The sequence below is a fragment of the Phascolarctos cinereus genome, unplaced genomic scaffold (genome assembly GCF_003287225.1).
Source record: "Phascolarctos cinereus isolate Bilbo 61053 unplaced genomic scaffold, phaCin_HiC Scaffold_5;HRSCAF=322, whole genome shotgun sequence".
Classification (NCBI taxonomy): Eukaryota; Metazoa; Chordata; class Mammalia; order Diprotodontia; family Phascolarctidae; genus Phascolarctos; species Phascolarctos cinereus.
This window is the reverse complement of record NW_027555958.1, coordinates 314,567,831-314,594,503: the sequence shown is the minus strand read 5'-3', so window position 1 is coordinate 314,594,503 and position 26,673 is coordinate 314,567,831. Positions and strand designations below refer to the sequence as shown.

At 43.7% G+C, this 26,673-nt stretch overlaps 2 protein-coding genes across 4 annotated transcripts in view; both read left to right on the top strand.

Annotated features, from left to right (window-relative positions):
* The window catches only part of LOC110211875 (uncharacterized), an 86,253-nt gene extending 71,489 nt beyond the window's left edge, over nt 1-14,764 (top strand). The window contains exon 5 of the mRNA XM_020991437.2: nt 14,480-14,764. Within this exon, the coding sequence (XP_020847096.1) occupies nt 14,480-14,637 (158 nt within the window). The 3' untranslated portion in view covers nt 14,638-14,764. The remainder of the gene's footprint in view (nt 1-14,479) is intronic.
* A 16-nt stretch (nt 14,765-14,780) lies between these two features.
* CUEDC1 (CUE domain containing 1) overlaps nt 14,781-26,673 on the top strand; it is a 34,014-nt gene continuing 22,121 nt past the window's right edge. For all 3 annotated transcript variants that reach the window (XM_020991904.2, XM_020991905.2, XM_020991906.2), the window contains exons 1-2: nt 14,781-15,130; nt 21,765-21,892. In XM_020991904.2, the coding sequence (XP_020847563.1) occupies nt 14,834-15,130; nt 21,765-21,892 (425 nt within the window). In that variant the 5' untranslated portion in view covers nt 14,781-14,833. The remainder of the gene's footprint in view (nt 15,131-21,764; nt 21,893-26,673) is intronic.

The window sequence follows — 26,673 nt, the reverse complement described above, 5'->3', positions numbered from 1 at the left end:
TTCTCAAGCAGCAGGAGTTGTTCAGCATGGCCCAGGCACGATGAGATCATGGTTGGAGCCCAACCAACTCTATGTCTGTGTAACTTGAGCTGTTTGCTGGTTGCTCCTTGCTCTTGGACAGAATAGCTGAGTGAGAGTTGAGTTCGCTCCCACAGTCTGGGTGATTCCCCTTCTAACTCATGCACCCGCTCCAGCTCCCTCCCAGAAATTGCCAGCCAGCTGGGAGGAGGGGGTGAGAAGATGGAGGAAGAGGAGGAAGAGGAAGAAGAGAAAAAGAGAAGGGTGGGGGTGATGATTACTGGTTCTTTCTGGCTTCAGTTGATGTCTTTGATCTTTACTCTCCCAGGTGCCTGGATTAAATGTCTGCGCTAAGCCTGGTGTGTTTGGGTGTGTGCACTGTGAGACGGAAGGAGGGAGCGTTGTGGAGATGATCCCACATTAGCTCACCGCCTCCAGAGAGACAACCTGGAGCAGAAGGAAGGGTGTTAAATCTGGAGTCAGAGGACTTGGGTTGGAATGCCAGCTCTGCACCAACCTGAGCCTCAGTTTCCTTCTCTGGGAAGTGAAGGGATAGGATCAGATAGATGCTCTCCTAGATCTCTTTCAGTTACAAATCTTGTGATCTGATGAAAAGGGAAACATCTAGCAGTCCAGGACTAGGCAGGTAGTGACTAGGGCCCAATATGCAGAGAGGTTAAAAAAAACCTTTAAATATTAATTTTTACAAATGTAAACCTTTTTTAATATCAGAAAATCTATTTTCCCTTGTAAGTAGTTATGTATTTTACATAAAAAAGATTAATAATAGCTAACATTTATACATCACTTTAAGGTTTGTAAAACGATTCACATGCTATCTCATTTGATTATAAGTTGGGTGTGTCATATCGAGGCTCAAAACCACCAGGGGACAATAGCTTATAGAAGGTGAAATGTTCAGACTTGGAGTGAAGGGACAAAGTTTAAACCTTGCCTAGTATATACATGTATCTCTCCTATGTGAAGATGTAAAGTGTTGTGGGAAGACCCTGGGACAGAAGGGTTTTCTATTCTCTCCCCTGCCCTTGCAGATTCTTCATCTCTGCACCTGGTTTCCAACCTCAGATTCTCCTGGGAACATTAGTGTACCTTAAGGCAGATAGATATGGTAGCAATATAATGAGAAAAGTGCTGGATTTGGAGTGAAGTACCTGGCTTTGAATCCTAGCCCTGCCACTTAGTGTCTTTGTGGCCTGAGCAAGCCACTCAGTTTCCTCATCTTTAAAATGTGGGGTTTGTCCTATATGATGTCTACTGCCTCCTACTGCTCTAAATCTGTGATCTCAACCGGAAGGCAAGGACAGCTACATTTTTGTCTTTCTATTTCCAGTGCCCAGTGCAGTTCTCAGGACATGTTGTTCAGTCCTGTCTGACTGTTTGTGATCCCATTTGGGGTTTTCTTGGTAGAGATGCTGGAGTGATTTTCCATTTCCTTCTCCAGCTCATTTTACAGATAAGGAAACTGAAGCATACAGGGTTAAGTGACATGTCCAGGGTCACACAGCTAGTAAGTATCTGAGACCAGATATGAACTCGGGTCTTCCTGACTCCAGGCCTGGCTCTCTATCCTAGCGCCATCTAGCTGCTCCATCTCGATGTATAATAGATGCTTAATAAGTGCCTGTTGATTGAGTTTGATTAATTGAGCTATTGCTTTTAAAATCCCAGCCTAGAAAAGCAGAACAGCAAAAGCAGGTAGGGGGACAGCTAGGTGGTGCAGTGGAAAGAGCACCAGCCTTGGAGTCAGGAGAACCTGAGTTCAAATCCGGTCTCAGACACATAACACTTATTAGCTGTGTGACTCTGGGCAAGTCACTTAACCCCAATTGCCTCGGTAGGGAGAGAGCTGTCTGCAGAGTCAGGAAGACCTGAGTTCAAGTCTAGCCTCTGAAGCATTCCATGACCCTGAGCAAGTCACTTAACGTCTTGATGTCTCTAAGACTATAAAGTGCAGAACTGTTACTTGCACATATTAGTAGAGGAGGTTTTCAAAGGTAGTACACCCTAAACCAATGAGAGCACAAGTCTGAACTCAGGTGTAATAATAAGCAAATGTTTATTGAATTTAAATTGAGCTAGTCTTTGTTCAGGTGCCAAGAGCAGGAGGTAAACATTTCTCTCCAGCTGAATTGGTTTCCTCTTACTTCAACTTTGAGGGTTTGGAGGGAGGTTCATTATCAATCGCCTTCCTGGGGTGGGTGGGGGCATGGAGAGAAATCGACCAACCCCATGACAGCTTCTGAACCTCATCTCTTCTGTCCCCATGACTTCACTGCATTAGGGATGGGGCAAGTTGGGCAAGGGGATAGACCAGAAGCTTTTGCGTGGATCCCTCCCAGGTCAGTATCAATGGGGCTGATTCTATTTCCCCTGTCTACACAACTGACAAGAGAGAGGATATCCCCATGTCAGCCCAGTAAAGTTGGAATTAAAACCTCGCCTCAGGAGTCTCTGGAACTGAGGTGAATTAGAGATGGATTTTCTACTATGAAGAGTGGGGAAGATTTCTACTCCTTCCACAGAAAACTCCTCCTCTCCAACCAGCTGAAGTCTTCTTCCATCTAGACTTTTAGGGGCTCACTCTCTCTCACTGTCTTGTTGTCTGTCTGTCTGTCTCCTCCTCCACCCTTTGGGTTCTTTGTTAGTTCCTCTGTTTATATCAGTTTCTCTCAAATTCCTTTTCCCTCTTTGTCTCTGTGTTTTCCTTTAAGTGTGTCTTTCTTTGGCAATTTCTCCATCTCCTGTTTCCCTCTGTGTCTGTCTGTCCATGGTTATTTTTTTTCTGTCCTTTTCTCCCTGTTTCTCTTTCTTTGTTCCTCTCTTCCTCTCCATCCCTATCTCTCCTTGTCCACCTCTCGGTGTCCCTCTCATCCCTGCCCCCTCCCGGCGGCAGCAGTCAAGGGCACAGGTGTGGCAGCTGAGCAGCTGGGGGGGGGGAGGGCATGAGGCCGGCTTTGTTGCAGCCCAGACAGCTGCGGACGTTTGAGCCCAGTTGATAATTTATGAGTCGAGTTTCCATTAAGCTGTTTCCGTGCCTTCGGCAGGAGAGGGAGGCTGGGCATTTAAAGGTCAGCCGGCTTTTGAAGCTTGCAACGACATTAATAGCTTGGGAAGAAAACAAGCTGGCCCCGGAGCCGGAGGACAAGGCTTCTCTGTTGGGGCTGCTCCCACCCTCCCCTCCTCTTTCTCCAGGGACACACATACACTCATGCACACTGACAGACACACATATTCCTCCCAGTTCCCTTCTCCAGCACCCCAGCCGCCCCTGCCCTCCCTCCTGGGCTGTGTGTATTGTTGGGCAGGAACTTGGGCTGCCCAGAGCCCATTTGGGGATTCCCTTACACGCACTGTCCACTGGCGAGTGGACTGTGTAGGAGTAATTTACACTCTGCCCTGGGGCCCAGCAGTACCATAATTCAGAAGGCTCTGCCCCAAGTGCTCAGCCCAGCCTATGATTCTCGGTCTTGTCAGAATGCTTCAGCTCCTGATGGAAATAAGCTAGTTCTCCCTTTTGGAGGGCAGCCTCACTTGGGTCTAGCTCAGGGATGGGGGCACTATCCGAGAGGGCAGTAGGACAGAAATCAGAACCGTTTGGCCCTTTGGAACCTCAGACACCATCAAGTCCAGGCCCTTTATTTTATAAAGGAAGAAATTGAGACCCAGATAGGAGAAGTGATGGGGTTTGCCTAGGGCTCTACAGAAGTAACTAACAGATCCTTGAGATTCAGCTCCAGGTGGTCTGATTCCAAAGCCATGGATCCATTGCTCCACCAAAAATGTCACTTTAATCCATATAGGTTTGAACTGATAAAAGAGGCAGTAGAAAATTATTGAGCAATCATTTTTACAGATGATGAGACTGAAACAAATAGGGTTAAGTGACTTACCCAGGTGAATTTGAACTCATGTTGATGAGTCTTCCTGACTCCAGGCCCAGCGCTCTATCCACTGTGCCACCTAGCTGCCCATTAGAATCAGTGGACTCTATGGGACTCAGATGGGTTCAAATCCCATCTCCACCACTTAAAACCTGTGTGTGTGACCTTGTGTAAGTCACTTCCCTGGGCCTCAGTTTCCTTATCTGAAAAGTGAGAGAATCAAACCAGATGGCTTCTAAGGTTGCTTCCAGCTCTAAAATCTATAATTCTATAATCACTTCAGAGAAAGAAAAATTTATTAACTACCCACTATGTTAATAATGGCCACAGGCCAAATGCCAGGTCTAAGCCTCTGAATGTTCAATTTGGCATTGAGAGAATGGTACCCACTTGCTTTAGGCAAATTGTGCAGCCATGGTTCCAGATTAGTTGAGAATTGGAAACTGATGATGAACAAGCATTTATTAAAAGTTTTTTTTTAACATACCAAGCATCGTGCTAGGCCCTGGGGTTACAAAGAAAGGCAAAAATTGTCCCTGATCTCAAGGAGCTCACAGACTAGTGTGGAAGACAATATGTATGAATGTAACCTGTTTTGAGCCCTAACCCACTTTGCAGTGGATTTGTTGGCTAGAAAGATGAGCCAAAACTACAAACCCCAGAATGCTTAGCTTGGGTCTTAGCTGTTTTCCCTTCCCTTCTGAGATCTACAACAATCCCACTCACCTGCAAGGATTCCCTCAAAACAGGTGTTAAATTCAGATAGGTAGATAGATGATGATGATGATGATGATGTGTGTGTATAGATATAGATATAAAATATATATATATATATATACATACATACAGAGAGAGAGAGAGAGAGAGAGAGAGAGAGACAGAGAGAGACAGAGAGAGACAGAGAGAAGAGACAGAGAGAAGAGAGACAGAGAAGAGACAGAGAGGAGAGACAGAGAGAGAGAGAGGGAAAGAGAGAGAGAGATGGAGAGAGAGTGAGAGAGAGAGATGGAGAGAACAGTGAACTGATAATCAGAAAAGAGAAATAGTTAAGTACTTATGCTGAGACAGTGTGGTACAGTAGAAAGGATCCTAAGTGGAGTCAGAAGACCTGAGTTCAAATCCTACCTCTGACCCTCTGACACTACCTGTGGAACTGGGCCAGTTACTTAACATTCCTGAATCTTGATGTCCTCACCTGAAAAATGAGGTGACTGGATTAGAGAACCTTTAAGATCTTTTCCAACTTGTGATGAGTCTCCCTGATTCCAGGCCCCCAGATCTAGGTGGATGATATTTTGCAAGCTGTTGAGGGAGATGGGTTCAGTGAGAGATACCCTCATGAAGGTGTTTACATTGTAGTCACGTGGTATGGATGAAGATAATCACAGCCCACAATAAACCATCACAGGTGTTGAGTTCCCTGGGAAAGTCCACCCTTTCCCAATCTTTCCATTGTAGAAAGGGGAGAGTAGGCCTAGTCTTATCTTTGCAGATTTTGTGAGATTAGGATCTTTGTTCTTCCACTTTTCCCCACTTTTCTTTTCTTTTTTTTTTTTTAAGATAGCTCTTCCCCTCACCCCAGGGTGGAAGTGAAGTGGCCACTCATGGGCCCAATCCCACCATTAATTGAATGGAAGGTATGATCTGCACCACTTTCCTGACCTGACCTGACCTGGTTTGCCCCTATTTGGGCAGCCTGGTGGTTCCTCCCGCCAGAGTGTGGGTGGGGTAGCTCACCATGCCAGTGCCAGACTTAGACACCCCATCAACTTCCACTGTCACGGCTCAGCCCTTTCAACCTCAAACCATGCACTGGCCTCGGCCTTGCCAGGAATGCCACGTTGCCTAGTCTCCTGCCTCTCGCTGAGGGGACCAAGGGCCTCTTGTAAGATAAACTGAAATGTTTCAGCTTAGAGGGTCTGCAGATGTTTCTCCAAGTCCTGGTGTGCCTTCACTCGGCAACCCTGACTTCTCTTGGGATGGAGGGATCAGATTTGTTTGGGGAGGAGGGTCCAGTGCCCAGTTACATTGGCTAAAGACCAGGGTTCTAGTCCTAGTCATACCACTTATGAAGGTCTCTGGGTCTCTTTTCTTTTGCAGCTGGTGGTTCAGTGGATAGAGCTTTGGGCCTGGAGTGAGGAACCCCTGAGTTGAAATCTAGCCTCAGATACTTACTATATGTGTGACCCTAGGCAAGTCATTTAACTTCTGCCTTAGCTTCCTCAACTGTAAAATAGGGATAATAGCACCTATATCTCAGAGTTGTTGAGAGGATCAAATGAGATAATATTTGTGAACAGTGCTTAGCATGGTGCCTGGCAAATAGTAGCTCTTGTTCAGTTCTGTCCAACTCTTCGTGACCCCATTTGGAGTTTTCTTGGCAAAAATACTGGAGTGGTTTGCCATTTCCTTCTCCAGCTCATTTTGCAGATGAGGAAACTGAAGCAAACAAAGTTAAATGACTTGCCCAAGGTCACACAGTTTATAAGTTTCAGATTTGAATTTAGGAAGAAAAGTCTTCCTGATTCCAGGCCCAGGCTCTAACCATTGTACCACCTAGCTGCCCTTGGCAAATACAAATCATAATCTCTTCCATCTTCTTATGCTAGTGAAGGTAGTAATGCCTGCCAACAGTGTCATTTCCTTTTTTTCTTTTTTTCTTTTTAGGCAATTGGGGTTGAGTGACTTGCCCAGGGTCACATAGCTAGTAAGTGTCAAGTGCTTGGTCTGAGGCAGGATTTGAACTCAGGTCCTCCTGACTTCAGGGCCAGTGCTCTATCCACTGCGCCACCTAGCTGCCCCAAGCAGTGTCATTTTCTGGAGGGGGTTGTTGTGAGGACAGGAGAGAGGCTGGTTGGATGTTTTGAAAAGCGGAAAGCCCCTTTCCAAAGGTTCATTATTATGGTTAGTCCTTGGAAACTGTCTCTCATCCTTAGATCCAAACCCTTATCCCAGGCATGGTGGGGATACTCTACACCCCAGGGATGGATAACCAGTTGGGAGACAGAGCTGATCTCCAAAGATTCCCAGGTCTGACTTCCTCTTTAGAAGTACAGTGGCTCTAGCAAACTGTTAAGGCATACAGAAGCAAAAGTTATCTCCTTCATCTCCCTGCTTTGGGACTAAGCCATTGGCCTCTTCCAAGATTATTGGCTGGCTCTGTGTTTTGTCTGCTAGAATGTCAACAGAGCTGTACCCAGGGATCCTTGAGTGTGTAACCCGGGGGGCTCATCTCAAATCTCTGCTTCTCAGTTCTCTATTTTCAGCATCCTTGGTCTTTATTCTTCTCAACCAAGGACTTTGAGGGATCCTAGCACTCTTGTTTATGTAATAATAATAATTATAATGATGTTGATGACTGACGCTGGACCTAGCATGTTTATGTCCATTACTTCATGTGAGCCTCACAACCACCCAGACGTAGAGACTCTGCATTTTTGCCTCCATTTTGCAGATGAGGAAAATTGAGATTAAGATGATTAAGTGGCTCAAAGGCCCAGCTGGTGGTTATTTCTATGTCACCACCTTTTCAGCTGAGCTGGGAAGACCTGAGGAAAAGAGTCTTGTGACCTTCTCTATCTTCTCCCTTTCTCCTCGGCCTGGCCTTCTCCTTTAGCCCTGTAGCCACACCTCGGGCACAGGCCTCGGGTCCTGCTTTCGAGGTGTTATTAAAGGTCTTAAGGTTCTTTAAAGGGACCAGTCAAAAAACAAAACCCAAACCCCAATGTCCTTATGGGTAGCAATTAGTAGCTAATCACAAGCATGCTGATTTTATTGCGATAGATGAATTATTGAAAAGGTATATGGAAACTGAATTTTTGTAAATCAAGTCCTAGGTTTTTTTTTTTGATTTAGCAAATATTTATTAAATACGTAGGGCAGGGGTGGGGAACCTGAGGTCTTAAGGCCACCTTTAAGTCCTTAGGTGTGACCCTTTGACTGAATCCAAATTTCACAGAACAAATCAGCGGCCACAGGTTCCCCACCCCTGACCTAAGGTATGCTGGTGGTGGTGGTCAGGGTAAGGTAAAGAGCTTAGATAAGCCCTGGTCCTTGCCCTAAGCTATAATTCACACTATTATGTAAGGAGTGTTTTAGAGTCTTGCAAAAAGTCCAGTTCTTAGGATACTGCCTGGCACGTAATGAGTGCTTAATAAATGCTTATTGACTGACTTTTAAAATAAAAAAAAGAATATTATTTTATTTCATGACAACTGCCTTCTCTCTATTCTGCCTTCCCTTCCCTTCCCCTCCCCACCTTGCAGAAAGCAACAAAAAGAAAACCTCTGGTTTAAACATGTATAGTCAAGCAAAACAAATTCCTGAATTCACCATATTAAAAAAAAAAGTCTCAGTCTGTGCTCTGAGTCCATTACCTGTCTATCAGGAGGTGCGTAGCCCGTTTTTTTTTTTTTCATGAATCCCCTGTAATTGTGGTTGGTCATTGTATTTTCAGAGTTCCTCAATCTTGAAAGTTGTTTGTCTTTATATTATTGTTGTATATGTTGTTCTCTTGGTTCTGCTTACTTCATTCTGCATCAGTTCATTCAAGTCTTCCCAGGTTTCTCTGAAACCATCCCCTTCATTATTTCTTCTAGAGCAACAGTATTGTACCACATTCATATATCACAACTTGTTCAGCTGTTTCCCAATTGGTGGGCACCTCCTGAGTTTCCAATTCTTTGCCACCACAATAAGAGGTGCTATAACTGCTTTTGTCCATAAGGGCTCTTTTCTTCTTTCCTTGATCTCTTTGGGGTATAGATCTAGTAAGTGGTATGGCAGAGTCAAAGGGTATATGTACAGTTTAGCGACTTTTTGGCCATAGTTTCAAATTGCTTTCCATAATGACTGAACCAGTTCATAGTTCTACCAACAATGCATTAATGTGCCAGTTTTCCCACAGCCTGCCATCATCTGTCATTTTCCTTTTTTTTGGGGGGGGGGTCAGCTTTGTCTATCTATAGGATACAAGGCAGAACCTCTGAATTGTTTTAATTTGCATTTCTCTTATTATGTTGATTGATTTTTTTAAAAAGTGCTCTGCAGATAAGCAATAGTTTGAAAATAATTTATTATTTATTATATACTTTTAGTATTCATGTTTTCATAAACAGTTCTCTTTTGTGTTCTGTATGTACATGTGGAAATGCTCTTTTTCTGGTATTTAAGTTCAAAATTTAAAATTAAATTTAAAACAAACAAACAAATCAAAACCAAAATGCTATGGGACCAGGAACAAGTCGCTTTACTATGCTGACACCTCTTCTAGGTATTGTGTCCCTTTATTAAATTGTGAACTTTGTGAGAGTAGGGACTGTCTTGCTGTGCTATTTGTATCCCTTGTGCTTAACAAAACATCCTTTGAGCCTCAGTTTCCACATTTCTACAATGGTGATAATGATCCTTTCATCAGAGAATGACTGTGAAGAAAGTACTTTGCAATTTTAGAGCACTATAAATTTGGAGCTGTCATGGTTTACGGGAGGGGCTTAATAAATACTTGTTGGGTGATTGCTGCCTGGAGCATCTCCAAGGCTATTTATTCCTGGCTTCAATATTGTAGAATTCTTTGAAGTGACTCCCTAAAGTTTCTTGAGTCCCAAGTGTCCCAGCTTGTCCTTTAACCCTACTTTGTTCATGATCATTGACTGCAGTGGATGCTGGGTGCTCCTGAAAGGCCCTGGGATGTTTGGTTTGGCAGGGGAACCAAAGGACGCAGGCTGGGTAATATCTGCATCCAGGGTGGGAAGGGAATTCAGGCTCCTGGGCCAAGACTGTTGCTCAGACATCTAGATCTGTTAGCCCCTTTGGGAGAGGCTAGACCCTGCTAAAGGTGGCCCCTTTGCATAGTGAAGGTGTCCTACACAAGCCTCCCCAGTCTCCTATGTTGAAGCTCCCTGGATCTTTATTAGAATGGTCCAAGTGGCAGGGTTTGGTAGACCCACCAGAGGAAAGGGCTCAGGGAGGGCTCCACAGATGTGTACAGCTGATGTTTTCCCTCCCGGATGGGGAAGGAAGGGGAGAGAGTCTTGGCTCTTCACTCTAGGGGGACTGTGTGGGGCACTGAAAGCTGCTCCATCTCTTTTATTAAATTACCTGGGGCGAGAAGGCGACAGACAGCTTTACTGCCTGCCTAAGTCCATTAGTATAAGGACCATGACTCTCAAGCATGATTTATACGCATGCATAGTGGCAGAGTTGAGCCACAGGGTTGGCCTTAGCAAGGCTCCTTCTCTGATGGAAGAGGCTGAGTAAGAGCCCAGAATTTGAGCCCTCTCTGAGCCTGACCTGAACATGGCTACTCTGACCATGGTTTCCGGACAAAGACATTATCTTTTGGAGCCTGAACAGAATCTAAAGCTGTCCTGATGTTGGTTGTGGCAATTTCCTGGTGAGGGAGGCAGGAGGGAGGGGTGTGTGTGTGTGTGTGTGTGTGTGTGTGTGTGTGTGTGTGTGTGTGTGTGTGTGTCTGTAAGGAGGGCGTTAAAGTCATCTATAGGCAAACCTTCAGTAAGAGATTAGTTTTGTGTTTTAAGATAACAAATCTTATACCCAACTTGGTATCCTCACCAAAGCACTTAGCACAGTGCCTTTATGTGCTTAGTAAATATTTGTGTATTAGGGCTGCCCAAGGCAGAATATAACAAATATATATTAAGCACCTACTATAAACATCACAAAAATAGCTTTATTTAGCTATTTTTATTATCGTTGGTCCTAGGAGCAAGATCCTTAACTGGGGTCCCAGTCTCTAGTGCCAATTCTTCAGACATTCAGTGCTGTGGTGGGGGAGGACACATGACAGTCAATCAACGAGCATTTATTAAGCACGCACTGCATGCCAGATACTGTTATTAGGTACTGGGGATAGATAGAAAAACCCAATGACAGCCCCTGCCCTCAAAGAGCTTACATTATATAAGAGGAAAAAACAAATACATATAAATGTATATACGTGTCTAGGCACACACACACGGATGTTTACACAAAGGTACATGTATACACAAATATATGTGTTAACACGCCCACGTACGTGTATATACACATATACACACATGTATATTTTAGGGAGAAGGGCACTAGAGCTAGAGGAAATCACACTAATGCTGAAGTGTTTGGATAGGGAAAAGTCATCATCTTTTTAAGTTTTTTTTTTCAATTTCTTATCTACATTATAATGACCAAGAGTTGGGCAATACAACTGTCTACTCACTTCTTTGCAGAGGTGGGTGACTGTACTGTCAGCCACAGCTGTTGCATTGGTTGGTTTTTGATGAACTGCTTCCCCCACTCCTTTTTAAATCTTATTGACAAGGGATGGCTTGCTGAGCAGGAGAGCAGGGAAAGCTACATTGGGAAATGAAGGTGTTACAAAAACAAAATATTGCTAACAATAAGATTTTGAAAAACATTCACCTATATATCCTTTTAGACCAATGACGAGGTTGTTAAATTTGATTTTATGATGGCACCCCTCCCTGCTTTGGCAAGTCTGGTGAAGTCTAGGGATCCTTCCTCAAAATGTTTTAAAGTACATAAAATAAAATAAATAGGATTATAAAGGAAACCAAAAGTTAGTGAAAATAAAGATATAATTTTCCCTGTCCAATTTCATGGAGCCCCTGAAATTTTGGGGTCCATGGACCCCAGGTTAAGAACCCCTGTCTTAGACCCAGTCAAATGTACATGAAAACATGAATCGATGATGATATAATGACCCTCTTGGAATAGAACCACAGAAGATGAGAAGTGGAAGGGAACTTCCTTTACTAGGAATCCTCTAATCCAGGGGTGGGGACCCTGTGTCCACAGAGCAATGTTCTGTGAAGTTTGGATTCAGTCAAAGCGCCAAACTTGAGGACCTAGAGGGCTACATGTGGTCTCTAGGCTACAGCTTCCCCACCCCTGCTCTAATCCAACCTCCTCTTTTTACAGAGGAGCAAACTGAGGTACAGTGGATAGAGCTGGTGGCACAGTGGCTAGGGTACTGGGTCTGGGGTCAGGAAGACCTGAGTTCAAATCCAGCCTCAGACACTTACTAGCTGTGTGACCTTGGGCAAGTCACTTAGCCTCTGTTTGGCTTAGTTTCCTCATCTATAAATTGGGGATAAAAACAGCACCTACCTCCCAGGGTGGTTGTGAGGATCAAATGAGATATTTGTGAAGTGCTTGGCATATAGTAGGTGCTATATAAATGTTAGCTATTATTATTATTATTATTATTATTTAAAGTTACCACAGCTAGGTAATAGCAGAGCTGGAGCTAGAACCCAGCTTTCCTGACTCCCAGTCATCTCTCTTTCCATTATCCTTTCCAGCTCATTTGGGGGCGGTTTCAGCCATCATCCTTCTTCTTTTTTAACTCCCTTGTACAGGTACAGGCCAGATCAGATCGTAGCCTAGTATCATCCTCTCTACTTATATCAAAGCTTCTGTATCCATTCCAGAAGGCTTGTAGATGGTTGAGCCCGTTATACATTTTTGTCATGTTCATTCATTCATTCAGCAAATATTTACTGAGATTCATCCATGTGCTGACTGAGAGAGGTGAAGGGAGCGTGTGATGTGTGTATATGTGTATGGGGGAGGGAGGATACCAAGATGTGTATTTACTATCTTACAGCTTGTAACTAAACCCTTACTGAAGGTACTCAGGTCATTGCCTGGGGATATCATTTTACACTGACCCTTACAGCCTCAGGCTTCATCAAAGTTCATCAGCAAACCTAGGTAAAGGTTTATATTTAACCTTCAAAATATGGGGGTGGGAGTGGGAAAGAAGAAGCCAGGCCATTATATCGATTTGCTCCCACTGCAAACACTTCCGTATAAAATAAATGCTTAGATGATTAACCTACCTCCTGTGAAAGTGAAACAGGTTTCCACTTGTCTCCTAATGTTTAGGACATTATTTGAGAGAAAGAACAACTCCCAAGTTCCTTAGAGTCAAGGAATCACTATTTATTCCAAGGGCAACACAATTAATGTTAAGTCTTGTAACTCGTTTTTTTAATTAGATTTTTGAAATTCTAGTTGCAACCAAATCTCTGTTACTTGCACTTGAGGAAGAGAGTTGGGGCAGGGAGACTCCAGAAATCATAGCTCTAGAGCCAGAGAGGAACTCAGAAATCTTCCGATCCAATGCTCTCATTTTACAAATGAGGAAACTGAGGCTCAGAGAGGTTGTCCACAATCATAAAAGTAGTGTGCTTCTGAGATGGGATTTTGAACCCCAGAGTCAATGCTTTTCCCCCTTTACCGTGTTAGAACATGCCAACCAATGAACAGGCACTGTTGGGCACCTACTATGTATTGGGCACTGTGCCTTCTTGTTGAAGATTTGCATTCCTAATCATGTTTTGCTTTAACTGCTGTTAGTGTGAGTTCTGGGCACTCACCAACTGACATTTGGGTCACAGAGGCCTACAGTGGAGCCGGATGGCAGGGAAGAAACCATCCAAGATACCCAAAATGGTTATGGCTAATCTAGAGCACAGAAAATACACAGGTTATAACAGATCAGACCTTCACAGAAGGGTGGGCCATATCAGGGGCAGTGTGTTGTAGGGCAAAGAATATTGAACTTAGGAGCCAGAGGAACTGGAATCAGATCCTAGCTCTGCCACTTCTATTTAGATCTGTGACCTTGGCCAAATGACTTATTTCTCAGGGCCTCTGTTTGCTCAACTGGAAAATAAGGGGGTTGGACTAATTACTTTCAAAGTACTCTTCTAGCTTTTAAGTCTGTAATTTAGTTGAAAATTCAGTTTAGTCTGACTTCATCAGCTTAATTTTCAAAATGAGATATATAGATTATTTTTAGTATTCCATAGAAACTCTTTGATATTGAAGAGTAGCTCTTCATCTTATATCAATTCCATATATATCTTGGAAATGAGACCTTTACCAGAGAAACTTATTGCACAGATTTCCCTCGGTACCTGTTTTCCTTCTAATTTTTAGTAATTAGATTTATTTCTGCAAAAACTTTAAAATTTTACAGAAACAAAATTTTTCATTTTATCTTCAGTAATTCTGTCTGTTGTTTGTCCATTTACCTAAATGAGCTCAGAGTTTTTTTTGAGAGTGAGGACTTTCTCTTTATCATCAGGCTGAGAACTCCCAAGTTATAGTAAGCAATTCCATCTTCAAGCTATAGTTAGTGATTCTATCACTTGTTTACTCATTAACTCTTTCCCTATCCATAGATCTGAAAGGTAATTTCTTTCTTGCTCCTCTAATGTCTTTATTATGTGACTGCATATGTTTCGTCATATTTCCATTTGGAACTTATACTGGTGTAGGGTGTGAGGTGCTGGTCTAAATCTAATTTCTGCCAGACTTTTGCCTGGTTTTCCTACTAGTTTTTGTCAGTGAATCCCTCCCCCAATATTTCTTAGAAACAAATCTCCTTCTTAGATATGAAAATGACAGGTCTAATCTGACATCTTTGGAGGAAAAAATGAATTCCAATGGGCTGATCATGTTGTATTATTATTAACATCAATATTATTGCCTATTCTCCACCCTTGACTTATATTCTCTTTCTGTTCTAGGTGGAAAACATTATCAGGTTCGGGTTAAACATGTCACAACATTCAGGCTGACAGTCAAGGCATCACTGGATAATCCTACCTCTCCCATCACCTCATCCTCAGAACTGGATGACGCCAAACACCCAGGACAACTCCCTGAGGGCCACTTCACAGCATGACCACTTAGCCTCCTGACTGGGAGGCCCCGCCACCCCCCCCTGCCCTGTTCCCACCTCCCCACCCCAGGTGGTGAGGGAGTGAAATTTCAGAGCAGTGGGGGGTGGCAGCAGTGGAGGTGGGGGGAAGGGGTGGGTGGGCTGGGGGAAATCGATTTTGGTGCCAGGTTGAAACATTTTCCCAAAACAGTTCTGCAAAATGACAAGCCTGTTCCGCAGGAGCAGCAGCAATGGTGGGTCCCGGGGTGGGGGGAGCGCCTCAGCACAGGAACTCAACAACAGCCGGCCTGCCCGGCAAGTCCGGCGCCTGGAGTTCAACCAGGCCATGGAGGACTTCAAGACCATGTTCCCCAACATGGACTATGACATCATTGAGTGTGTGCTGCGTGCCAACAATGGCGCCGTCGATGCCACCATTGACCAGTTGCTGCAGATGAATCTGGATGGGAGCAGCTATGATGATAGCTCGGACTCAGATGACAGCATCCCTCCTGAGGTGAGGGGGTTATCTGTGCACCTTAGTTGGCCGTACTAGCTCTGTTCAAACAAAAAAAAAGAAGAAAACATACCTAAATCAGTGTAGTGTGTAGATGTCAAGAAACCTGGGTTCAGATCTTGACTCTGAAACTTATTAACTGTGCGACCATGAACAAGCCAAGCTTCCCTGAGCCTCTGTTTCCTTATCCAAAAATGGGGCTAATACTTGTGCGCCTGCATGTCTCACAAGGTTGCTGCGAAGAAAGATGCTTATTATTATTATATATATTAATTAATTTGTTTTAAGCTTAAATACAGAATTATTATCTTTTTAAAATACATGAAGCAAAAGTCATATACCTCTCCATCAGGGCCCCACCTTTTCACACTGTATGTCAGCCAAGTGGTCAGTAACACATACAATGCACCCACTGTAGACAGAGACCCCTACTTGAAAAATGCATAGTATAAAGGATTAAGATAAGACACATAGATGTGGGAAACGATTCCACAATACAAAGAATGCCTAAATGAGTAAAAATGATTGTAGTATGAGCTAGTCAGTTCAATGAAACAAACATTGTTACTGGCTGGGCACTGTGTTAGGCACGGGGGACATGAAGGCAAAAATAATGATACCTGAGCTCACAAAACTTACATTCTATTCAGCAAGATAACTTGAGCACAAAGATAGCAAAACAGAATATGTGCACAATAAATCTAATGTTAACTTCAGAGAGGTGGGAAAGGGCCCTAACAGCTGTAATAATAGTAGCTAACATATATAGAGCATGTTAAGGCTCGCAAAGGGTTTTCCATGATTAGCTGCTTTGTTCCAGGTGTGAGTGAAATGGCTGGCACTAGGTAGGTTTAATTAGGGAAGACTCCCTGGTGGAGGTGACTTTTGACCATAATAGCTAGAGTTTAGTATTTCTGCTCTTAACCTCTCTTCCAGTGCTCCTCAGGGCTTTTCTGGAGGTGCCAGGCTTCCTGCCCTTTGAGAAAGGTTCTGGGTTCCCTTTATTTTCCCCTCAGTTCCAGGTGCTCGATGATATTTTGCCCTTCCTTGTTCTCCGTCTTGTCCTTCTCCCTAACCCTTTTCACTCAATTGTCTAGTCCTGACAATTCTTCCTTCACAGTGTCTCTATCCCCTGATCTATGCCCGTCTCTCCCATTCCTCCTGTCACCACTCAAATTCAGGCCCTCATTAGCTTGTGTCTGGACTGTTATGATCACCTTTTAGCTGGCACCACCTCCAAAATCTCTCTTCCTCTTCCTATCTTCTCTAGATTTTCCTGAAAACACTTCAATCTCTGCTCCAAAGTTTCCACAGCTCCCTCTAGCTTATAGAATAAAGTCTGAACCCCATTGGTTTGACATTCAAGGCCTGCCACAATCAATTCCCAGCTTATTTTTTTCTGTCTTGTCTCTCACTGTTTCCCTGTTTAATCCATCTTCTCCAGCCAAATTGGTTCACCTACTATCCCCTTTCAGCTTTTCTCCCTTAATCATTCATTCCTCTTTCCCTTAAACACATATAGCCACAATCTAGAATTATTAAAATCCTTCTAATTCCTCCAGGGTTAGCTCAAAGGTCACCTCCTTGACGATCCTTCTAGCCCATGGTACTGCCTCCTTCTGAATTCCCATAGCTCCTACTGGCTAGACTGCTCCTATGCTACCTACTTTCTGTCTATTGCCCTCTGCAATGGTTATTTATCTGGAGTCTTATCTCTTCAATTAGATTATAAACTAAACTTTGCCCATTGGTGTAGTGGAGAGAGGGCTAGGTTGGGAGGCAGAGGACTGCGTTCAGTTTCTGTTTTAGGCACCTATTTCTTGTCCCTCTAACTTTGGATTAGTCACTTCCCTTCTCTGAAACTCAGTTTCCTCCACTGTTTAAGATGAGGTTGATCGGATTAGGTGATCCCTAAAGGCCCTTCCAGTGCCAGGTCTATGACCCTAAGCTTCTGATGAACAAGAACTAGGTCTTACCATTTTTGGAGGTCTTTTTTTGCATTGCTCTGCCCAGAGTAAATAAAAGCTTCCTAGAGTCCCTTTCCCTGCATCCCTAGGACAGCCTTGCTTGCTATCAAAAATGCCCCCCAGCTTAGGGGGCCACATCAAAGACTTACAGATCTAGAGCAGGGAGAGACCCAAGATGTTATATAGTCCTACACCTTCATTTTTTTAAAATTTATTTTTATTTTTTAACATTTTTTTTAGGCATTTAGGGTTAAGTGACTTGCCCAGGGTCACACAGCTAGTAAGTGTCAAGTGTTTGGTCTGAGGCAGGATTTGAACTCAGGTCCTCCTGACTTCAGGGCCAGTGCTCTATCCACTGTACCACCTACCTGCCCCTTAACATGTGTTTTTAAAACTTTGGGTTACAAATTTTCTCCCTTCCTCCCTCCCCATCCACCCTCATTGAAAAGGCAAGCATCTCGATACAGGTTATAGATGTATAGTCATGCAAAACACTTCCATAGTAGTCCTGTTGTGAAAAACTAAGTATATTTCCCTTCATCCTATCTTGCCCCCCATTTATTCTATTCTCTCTTTCAACCCTGTCCCTCCTCAGAAGTGTTTGCTTCTGATTATTCCCTCCCCCAATCTGCCCTCCCCTTTATCAACCCCCTGCTCTCTTGTCCCCTTCCCCCCTTATTTTCTGTAGGGTAAGATAGATTTCCATACCCCATTGTGTGTGTTATTCCCTCCTTAAGCCAAATCCTATGAGAATAAGATTCACCCAACACCTTCATTTTAAAGATGAGGAGGTGGAGGCCCCAGCATGCTGCATAACTTGTTCAGGGTCACACAAGTAGTAAGCATTATAGGTGGGATTTAAACCCCATGTTCTTTCCACTGTCATACTGGCTCCAAGTCAGAAGCACACTACTCTTTGTGGAGAGGGGTGTGTGTGTGTGTGTGTGTGTGTGTGTGTGTGTGTGTGTGTGTGTGTGTGAGAGAGAGAGAGAGAGAGAGAGAGAGAGAGAGAGAGAGAGAGAGAGAATTTGACTTAATTCAATAAACACATCAGATGTTGACTATGTGCAAAGAGAAAGGCTAGGTATCATTTACCATGTTGATTTTGAAAGGTGCTTCTCACTCTAATCTCTGACAATTTCCGCAATATTGATTTATTTTAACTTAGCTGTGTAGATAGGGTCTTATTTCTTTCTTTTTTTCCCCCATCCCATAAAATATCTTCCAGACCTTCCCACGGTGACCTTTGTCCTATTAATGATGCATAGAATAACCTGGCATGATGAGAAAGTGGGAGAGGCTAGGCCTGGCTATGTTTTCTACTTCTCCTAAGATTTTTTGCTTTACTTGAATGAATGGGCTCTGTGCCCCACCTTCTCTGCAAAGCTCCCCCCCGCTCCCATCCTTCAATGCTCTCCCCCCACCCCATCACTTCCCAGCTCTCCTCTGTGTCCATCAGTTGGCCTGAATCTACTGAGCCAGCTCAGAGTCCTCCAGTAAATTTATTAGCAGCAGCTGGAATGACAATAACTGCTGACTGTAAGCCTCCCTCCCTTCCCCCAGGGGCTGATGGATGGTGTACTGGGCTGTGGGGTATCCTTGCCATTGAAAAATATCACCTGTCAGGCAAACGACAGAAAAACAAGCCATCCTAGAGCATCTGGCATCCATTTATCACTCATGCTGAGTTAAACAAGAAGGCTGCAAAGCCAAAAGCTTCAGCACATTTTTTGAACCAGAAGAATAAACATATTGCTCCAGGGAGGGAGACAGGGGGATTCCAGAGATGGGAGCAGGATTAGCATTGGCCGTAGGAGCGCTGCTGGAGCTGTTGTGGTTTCTTGTTCGCTTCTCCTCCAAATCGGGGCCAGGGCTTAGGCCCCTCTGGTAGGAGCATCTGTTTTCTGCTGCTCTGGGAATGAGTGATACTAATAAGCTCAGGAGCCCTCAGGCTGGAGGCCCTGGGAGAGAGAATCTGATTGCAGCTTCAAAGCTACCAGGCCTTTAGGGAACACAATCTGATCCTGGCAAGGTTCCTCTAGGAGGAGAAGTCTAGTTCATCAGCCTTTCTCAGTTTTCTGGGGGTGGTGATGATGGGGGTGGGGAGGGGAATAAGCAGCTTCCTGACCCCCTGATCCCCACGGCAAACAAAAGCAAGCCGGCCCCCAAAAGGAGCTGTCCCAGGTAGTTCATTTACAAAGGAGGAAAGGGGCGGGGGTGGTCTCCTGTGAGTGGACTCCTGGCTCTGTTTATCATCCTGACCTATCCTGCTGACTCTGAGACCAAAGAGGGCAAGATGTGTGGGAAGCCAGCAGCTACTGATGGTCCAACCTCTTTACTTCTTGAAATATTGGCATGGAGCAGACCTGGCCAGCTAAGCGGTCAAGTTCATTCTTGCTTGTGAAAACAGCTGTGCAAATAGTTTCTGTCTCAAAGGAAAAATGTTGGTGCATTCCACAGAACAACCACTGGTGTATATCCATAGGCGCCATCGTGTATGTGAGAGAGAGAGAGAGAGAGTGTGAGAGAGTGTATGTGTGTGTTCTCGAATGCTGTGGACCTTTGTGTATGTTTCACAGCAGGACCCAGCACTGTGTTTAGGAAATCCTGTCCCTATCCACACTGCCCCCCCACCAAAGAAAATCCAGTCTGTCCTGCCCCCATTCTCAGGCTTCCACAACCCATGGTCAGATTGATTTTGCAAAGGCAGAAGCTGAGAGGGCCAGTAGGTAAGGTAGCTTTAGGGAGCAAACCCAGTAAAAACAGCATTAGAAGGGGCAGCTAGGTGGCGTAGTGGATAGAGCATCAGCCCTGGATTCAGGAGGACCTGAATTCAAATCCGATCTCAGACACATAATACTAGCTGTATGACCCTAGGCAAGTCACTTAACCCTATTGCCTAGCCCCCACCCACCCAAAAGAAAAAAAAACATAGAAAAGGAAAAAAAGCAGCATTAGAACTTGACCTTAATACTTAAGATTCATTCAGTGTCTTTCAGTCTGCAATGTACATACTTTCTTTCCAGTGATCCTGTACAGGAGGGTGGGTAATACAATGATTATCACACACACGTACAATGATACAGATGAGGGAAACCAGTTGAGAAGCTGAGTGTCTTAGCCATGATTGCACACCTACTAAATGGCAAAGCAAAGACTAGAAACCAGAACTTTACAGAGTGCTTACTGTGTGTCAGCAACTGCTAAAAACAAAGGGAAAGAACCCTTGCCTTTCAAGAACTTATATTCTGTGGCAGCTAGGTGGCGCAGTGGATAGAGCACCGGCTCTGAAGTCAGGAGGACGTGAGTTCAAATCTGACCTCAGACCAAACACTTGACACTTTTACTGTGTCACTTAACCCCAACTGCCTAAAAAAAAAAAAAAGAAGAAGAAGAAGCTATATTCTAATGGGGGAGACCGAAGTGGCACAGTGGATAGAATTTTGGACATGGAGTCAGGAAGCCCTGAGTTTGAAAATTCTGCCTCAGATACTTACTAGCTGTGTGACCTTGCGCAAGAACGTTTAACCTCTTTCAGCCTCCATTTCCCCATCTGTAAAATGAAGATAATAATAACAACACTTACCTCCCAGGATTGTTGTGAGGATAAAATGAGATAGAAACACTTCACAAACCTAAAGCACGAGCTATTATAATGATGTATAAAGATTGGTATTACAAAATGACACATGGTACCCATAATTGGAGAGGAGAAGGCCGTACCAAGGTGCCCCTCAACAAAGGGCTTCAGAAATCCCTTTAGGAGATGATATGTTGGGTGATCCCTTTGCCCCATTTCCTCATTTCCTGGGGATACCTGGGAGGATCCCTGGCCATTTTCTCCAGCAAAGAGGGGCCAGAATTACTGAGAAAAATCCAAACCAGGGATGGGAACAGAGAATGAAGCTAATTGTTCATGCTGTGGCTGGAGTATCTACATAGAGATTTTTTTCAATCACAAATTCCCTCCCATGGGACTAGATAATGCTTGCCAATACTTGGAAACTATCTTTTCTGTCACCCATCCCTACAGATTCTTTTCACTTTGGAAGGTCAAGAAAGCTTGACCCTCCCTTCCTATAGGTTCCAGCCATTGGGCTCTCTCCTCATCTTCTCTTCCCAGTTCTCAGAAGTTGACATGGCCTCCATTGGAGGAATCAGTGCCCTCTGCCCTCTGCCCAGCCCAGCCTTTGCCAACCTAGTAAAATGGGGTGTCATGGATCAGTGGGACAGGGAGTTAGATACTATATTTGTAGCCTGAGACCTTGTTTTGGTGACTTGTTAATTGACTTTGAGCAAGTCCTTCCCCACCCCACTTCCTAGGCCTTGAGTTTCTTCATTGCTAAGGGTGAAGGGCTGATAATCCTTGGTGCTCCTGTCTCATTGGGGTTGTTGTCAGGATAAGACAAAATAGTTAGATCTTTGATAGAGCCTGAAGAGGTCATTTAGTCCAACCCTCTTATTGTATATGAAAAAACAGGTCCAGGAGGTTAAATGAATTGCCCACATCACGCACGTGGCAAGTATCAGAGGCAGCACCTGAACCCAGGGCTTCTGACCCTTTTCACTGGAACACACTGACACATGTGGAACCGCTTCAAGTGTTATTTTAATGCACAAATTGATCATATGATTACTGTATCATCTCATTTTGCTCACTGGTTTAGATTTTGGAACGGACTTTGGAACCAGATAGCTCTGATGAAGAGCCACCACCAGTGTATTCACCTCCTGCCTACCACATGCACATGTTTGACAGGCCTTATCCCCTGGCTCCCCCAACCCCACCTCCCAGGTAAGAATTTTTGTCTTCTTACATTGGCTGTAGGTGGGATGAACCAATGTGTCAGGGAACAAAGAGCAATTCTCTGGTGGTATCATAGTGGCTTGTTCTAACAAGAATGAGAAAGGATGGATTTCAGCTCTGGCAGAGGGAATTCAAGTTGGGAATCAAGGAAGACTTGGTGAGATGCTGGAGCATGTGTGTGATGAAGGCCACAAGGACTATTTCCCTGCCACACCCCCTCACTGCTGTTCTGCCTTCTCCTGACAGACTGCAGTCCTACTGGGCTCTGGGTTGGCAGCCAGCGTGGCTGGAATGTAGTGTGTGTGAAGGAGAGTGATAGACAGTAAGCCTGGAAATGTAGGCTGGGGCCAGACTGTAGAGAACTTGGAATGCCAAATAGGACTTTATATTTTAGGCTAGAGGCAAAAAGTCACAGGTGTGTTTTCAGCAAGAAGGTGATGTGGTTAGACCTGTATTTTAGGAATACTGACTTAGTAGATCTGTGAAGAATAGAATGGAAAGGGGAATTGGGTGGCAGCTGGGTGGTACAGTGGATAGAGAGCAGGAAGATCTGAGTTCAAAGCTGGCCTCAGACACTTACTAAGTAAGTTGTGTGGCCCTGGGCAAGTCACTTCATTGCTGTCTGCCTCAGTTTGCTCATCTATAAAATGGATATAATAATAGCACCTACCTCCCAGGGTTGTTGTGAGGATTTATAAAGCACTTAGCATAGTGCCTGGTACATAGTAAGTACTATATAAATCTTAGCTACTATTACTACTATTATTATTAATTATTATTATTATTATTACTATAGAGGCAAGGATAGATTGGGAAGAAGCCTTTAAAACCTGAATGTTGGCAGTCTAAGCTGTGAAAGGGAGAAATAGGTCATGGGGAAATAGGGGAATAGAGGTGGGCACTGCGGGACAGTTTAGTGTGAAGGGGCTCCTTTAGAGTCACAAGACCTGGGCTAGGTTTCTGGTTCTGACACATATGAGATCTTAGGCAAGTCATTTCACTGGGCCTCAGTTTCCTTCTCCGTCAAATGAAACAATTGCAGAATATAGTCTCTACAGTCCAGTCCAACCCTAAAAGCCCATGACTGCCATGACTTTTTTTTTTAAAGGCAATTGGGGTTAAGTGACTTGCCCAGGGTCACATAGCTAGTGTCAGGTATTTGGTCTGAGACCGGATTTGAACTCAGGTCCTCCTGATTTCAGGGCCAGTGCTCTATCCACTCTGCCACCTAGCTGCCCCTTTGCCATGACTTTTAAAGAAAGGAGAGGTAGCTCTCTATCCCTCCATTGAGTTACTGGAAGGCAGTGAGATGAACTTAGAAGGTCTCTCAAGGCCTTTTCCAGACAAAAACTCTTCCACAGTTTGGGAATATGGAACTAATCAACTTGTTGACAGAGTTCGGTGGGGAGGTCAGACACCACAAATGACTATATTTTCCAGGCCACAGCATTCTATTATAGAATTACTAGGGAACAGGAGTAAATTTTTGTCTCAAAGTAGCTGAAGCCTTTTTAATGGTCACCAGAGGTAGGGGTATTAATGGAGGATGGTCTTATCCTTGCCAAATGATTCTTTGTAAAGTCCTAGGGAATCCCAGAATAGCCAGCGTGTGTGTGTATGTGTGTGTGTGTGTGTGTGTGTGTGTGTGTGTGTGTGTGTGTGTGTGTGTGTATGTGAGCTCACTGGAGTTCGGGCTTGGGGGGAGATCATAGATCTAGAGTTGGAAGGGATCTCAGAGGTCACATAAGTCTATTCTTTCTTACAGATGAAGAAACTGAGGCACTAGGAGGTTAAGTTATTTACCCAAGGTTACATAAATAGTTAAGATCAGAGGTAGGCTAGAAAGAGCATTTTGAAGTTCCTGTGGGAGTAGCAAGGATTCTTCTATGGGTCCCTAGAAGAGACAAATGGGAGTCTGAGCCCTCATCTAGCTTTCTGGCCTTCAAGCTGGGCCTACAATCTCTGCACTTGAGCTCAGGGTAAGCGACATGCTTCTGCTCCTCAGGGGCTCTTTGTGCTTTGTAGAAACTGAAGCTGTTATTCACAAAGCCAGGGTATATTGTCCATCTTTTCTGTTCTTTATTTTTTTGGGGGGGCACTGGAAGAAATTCAACTAAATCCTGCTGTTTATAGAGAAAGAAAAAAAATTAAACTTTATTATTAATACCAAAGAACTTGAAAGTAAGTATACTTAATTGGCTTAATTAATACCAAAGAACTTGAAAGTGGATACATTCATTCTTGTAACTGTTGAAAGAACTACCTGCAATTTCAGTCAGTATAATAAACCATCCTAGATAAATATAATGGCAGGTAATTATTAAGCTCAGGTAGAGAGATAGGCACCTGTGATTTCACTGGTTTAGAGAACTCCCAGGTGATGAAATGCGCTCCATTAATGCAGACACCTTCTTTTCAACTTAAAATCTTAAGGAGTTGCTTGGGGCACTGAGAAGTTGAGTAATCTGCCCCAAGTCACGCAGCCTATTGAGCTGTCAGAGCAGGGGAGGGTCTCAAATTTTTTGTTCTTGGGACCCCTTTACAGCTAAAAATGAATGAGGACTGCAAAGAGCTTTTTTTGTTTATGTGGGTTACATGTCAAAAAAGGGCAGCTAGGTGTTGCAATGGATCGAGCACTGGACTTGGAAGCAGGAAGACTCATCTTCATGAGTTCAAATCTGGCCTCAGACACTTATTAGCTGTGTGACCCTAGGTGAGTCACTTAACCTCGTTTGCCTCTGTTTCCTCATCTGTCAAATGAGCTGGAGAAGGAAATGGCAAACCTTTGCCAAGAAAACCCCACGAAGAGTCAGACATAACTCAACAACAACATATCTATCAGTATTTGCTGCAATAGAAATTAAAATGATACATTTAAAATTTTATTAATTCATTTAAAAACAATAAATCCACTACATGTTAATATAAGTAGCATTTTAATGAAAAATAACCATTTTCCAAAACACAAGCAACGAGAAGAGTGGCACTGCTTTACATACTTTCGCAAATCTCTTTAATGTCTGGCTTAATGGAAGACAGCTGGATCCTCATCTGCTGCTGCATTCCATCTGTTAAGATAATGTTGTTTTGGTTAAACGTATATGAAGAAAATCTGGCCTCACACAGATATGTAGTTGGAAAAGGGGGAAGTATTTTAATAGGCAAATAACATCTGAGTATTATTATGAAAATAGTTTTGACCTCTAGGACCTCCTAAAAAGGTCTCAGAGACCTCCAGAGGTCAAAAGACCACACATTGAGAACCTCAGTGTTAGAGGGAAGACGGGAACCGAGTCTTTTTAACTTTAAGGACAGCTCTCTCCCAAGCTGCCTCTCCTAGGTATCAACATGTAAATGTGTTTGTTTAGAACCTCAGCAAAGACTTGATGTTGACTTTAGTGAAGGGTGGCAGTATGTTTACAGTATGGGTGCTTTCTTCAAAGAGGCCTGACTGGACTTTTGAGCAGTTGTTATTCCTTGCTTCTGGATCTTTTGAACCATTTCTTTGGGGATCTCATGGCCATTTCCCCCCTAAATCTATTTAGTGCTTCTGTAAGCCACCACTGGGGGACTCCTCTCCAAGCCTCTCACTCTAGCTAACTTTTCTTTCTGTCCCCAACATTCCGATATTCCTGCTGCCACTACTGAAAAGACCTCGGAGGTGCCTCCCAGCGCCACAGCCATGAGTCCATGAACCTTGAAGTTAAGGCTGCAACTGCTAAGAGTGCTTCTGGTTGAGTTTCTTGCCTCTGTTTAGGTTGTGTTTACACCCCCCCCCCCAAATGAATGGAGGTTGTTGTTGCTTGAAATGCTGTGGCTGCTTCAACCTCTTCTTGCTCGTTTTTTGTTAGTGATATACAGGAGCACTGATGACTTTTTTTTGTGACTTTTATATCCAGCTGCTTTGCTGAAACAGTTATCTCTTGAGTTTTCTTCAGAGGGGGTGGTCAAGTAAAACTGGTTTTCATCTTTTTGTGTGTTGTAGTCACAAAATCTATGGAAACCTACAGACTCTTTCTCCAAATAATGTTTTTAAATGCATAAAATAAATTAAATAGGATTATATAGGAAACTTGGGCAGCTAGAAGGCTCAGTGAATAAATAGAGTGCTGGGCCTGGTATCAGGAAGACCTGAGTTCAAATCCAGCCTCAGATACTAACTATGTGACTCTGGGAAAGTCACTTTACCCTGTTTGCCTCACTTTTCTCATCTGTAAAATGATCTGGAAAAGGCAATGACAAACCATACTAGTATCTTTGCCAAGAAAATCCCTAATGGGGTCACAAAGAGTGGGACATGACTGAAAAATGATTCAACAACAAATAACAGGAGACTAATTATTACTGATTCCCACAACTGCTAGAGCCTTCTTCAAAATTGCCTTCTACTGGGGCAGCTAGGTGGTAGGTAGAGTCAGGAGGACCTGAATTCAAATCCAGCCTCAGACCAAACACTTGACACCTACTAGCTGTTTGGCCCTGGACAAGTCACTTAACCCCAACTGCCTAAAAAGAAGTTAAAAAAAATTTTTTTTAAATTAAAAATTTGGGGCAGCTAGGTGGCACAGTGGATATGAGCACTGGGCCTAGATTCAGGAGGACCTGAGTTCAAATCCAGCCTCAGACACATAACAATAAATAGCTGTGTGACCCTGGGCAGGTCACTTAACCCCATTGCCTAACCAAAAAAAAAAAAAAGACAAAATTACCTTCTACTGACTTTGCATATACTTATATGTGTACATATCATTTCCCAGAAAGAATGTAAA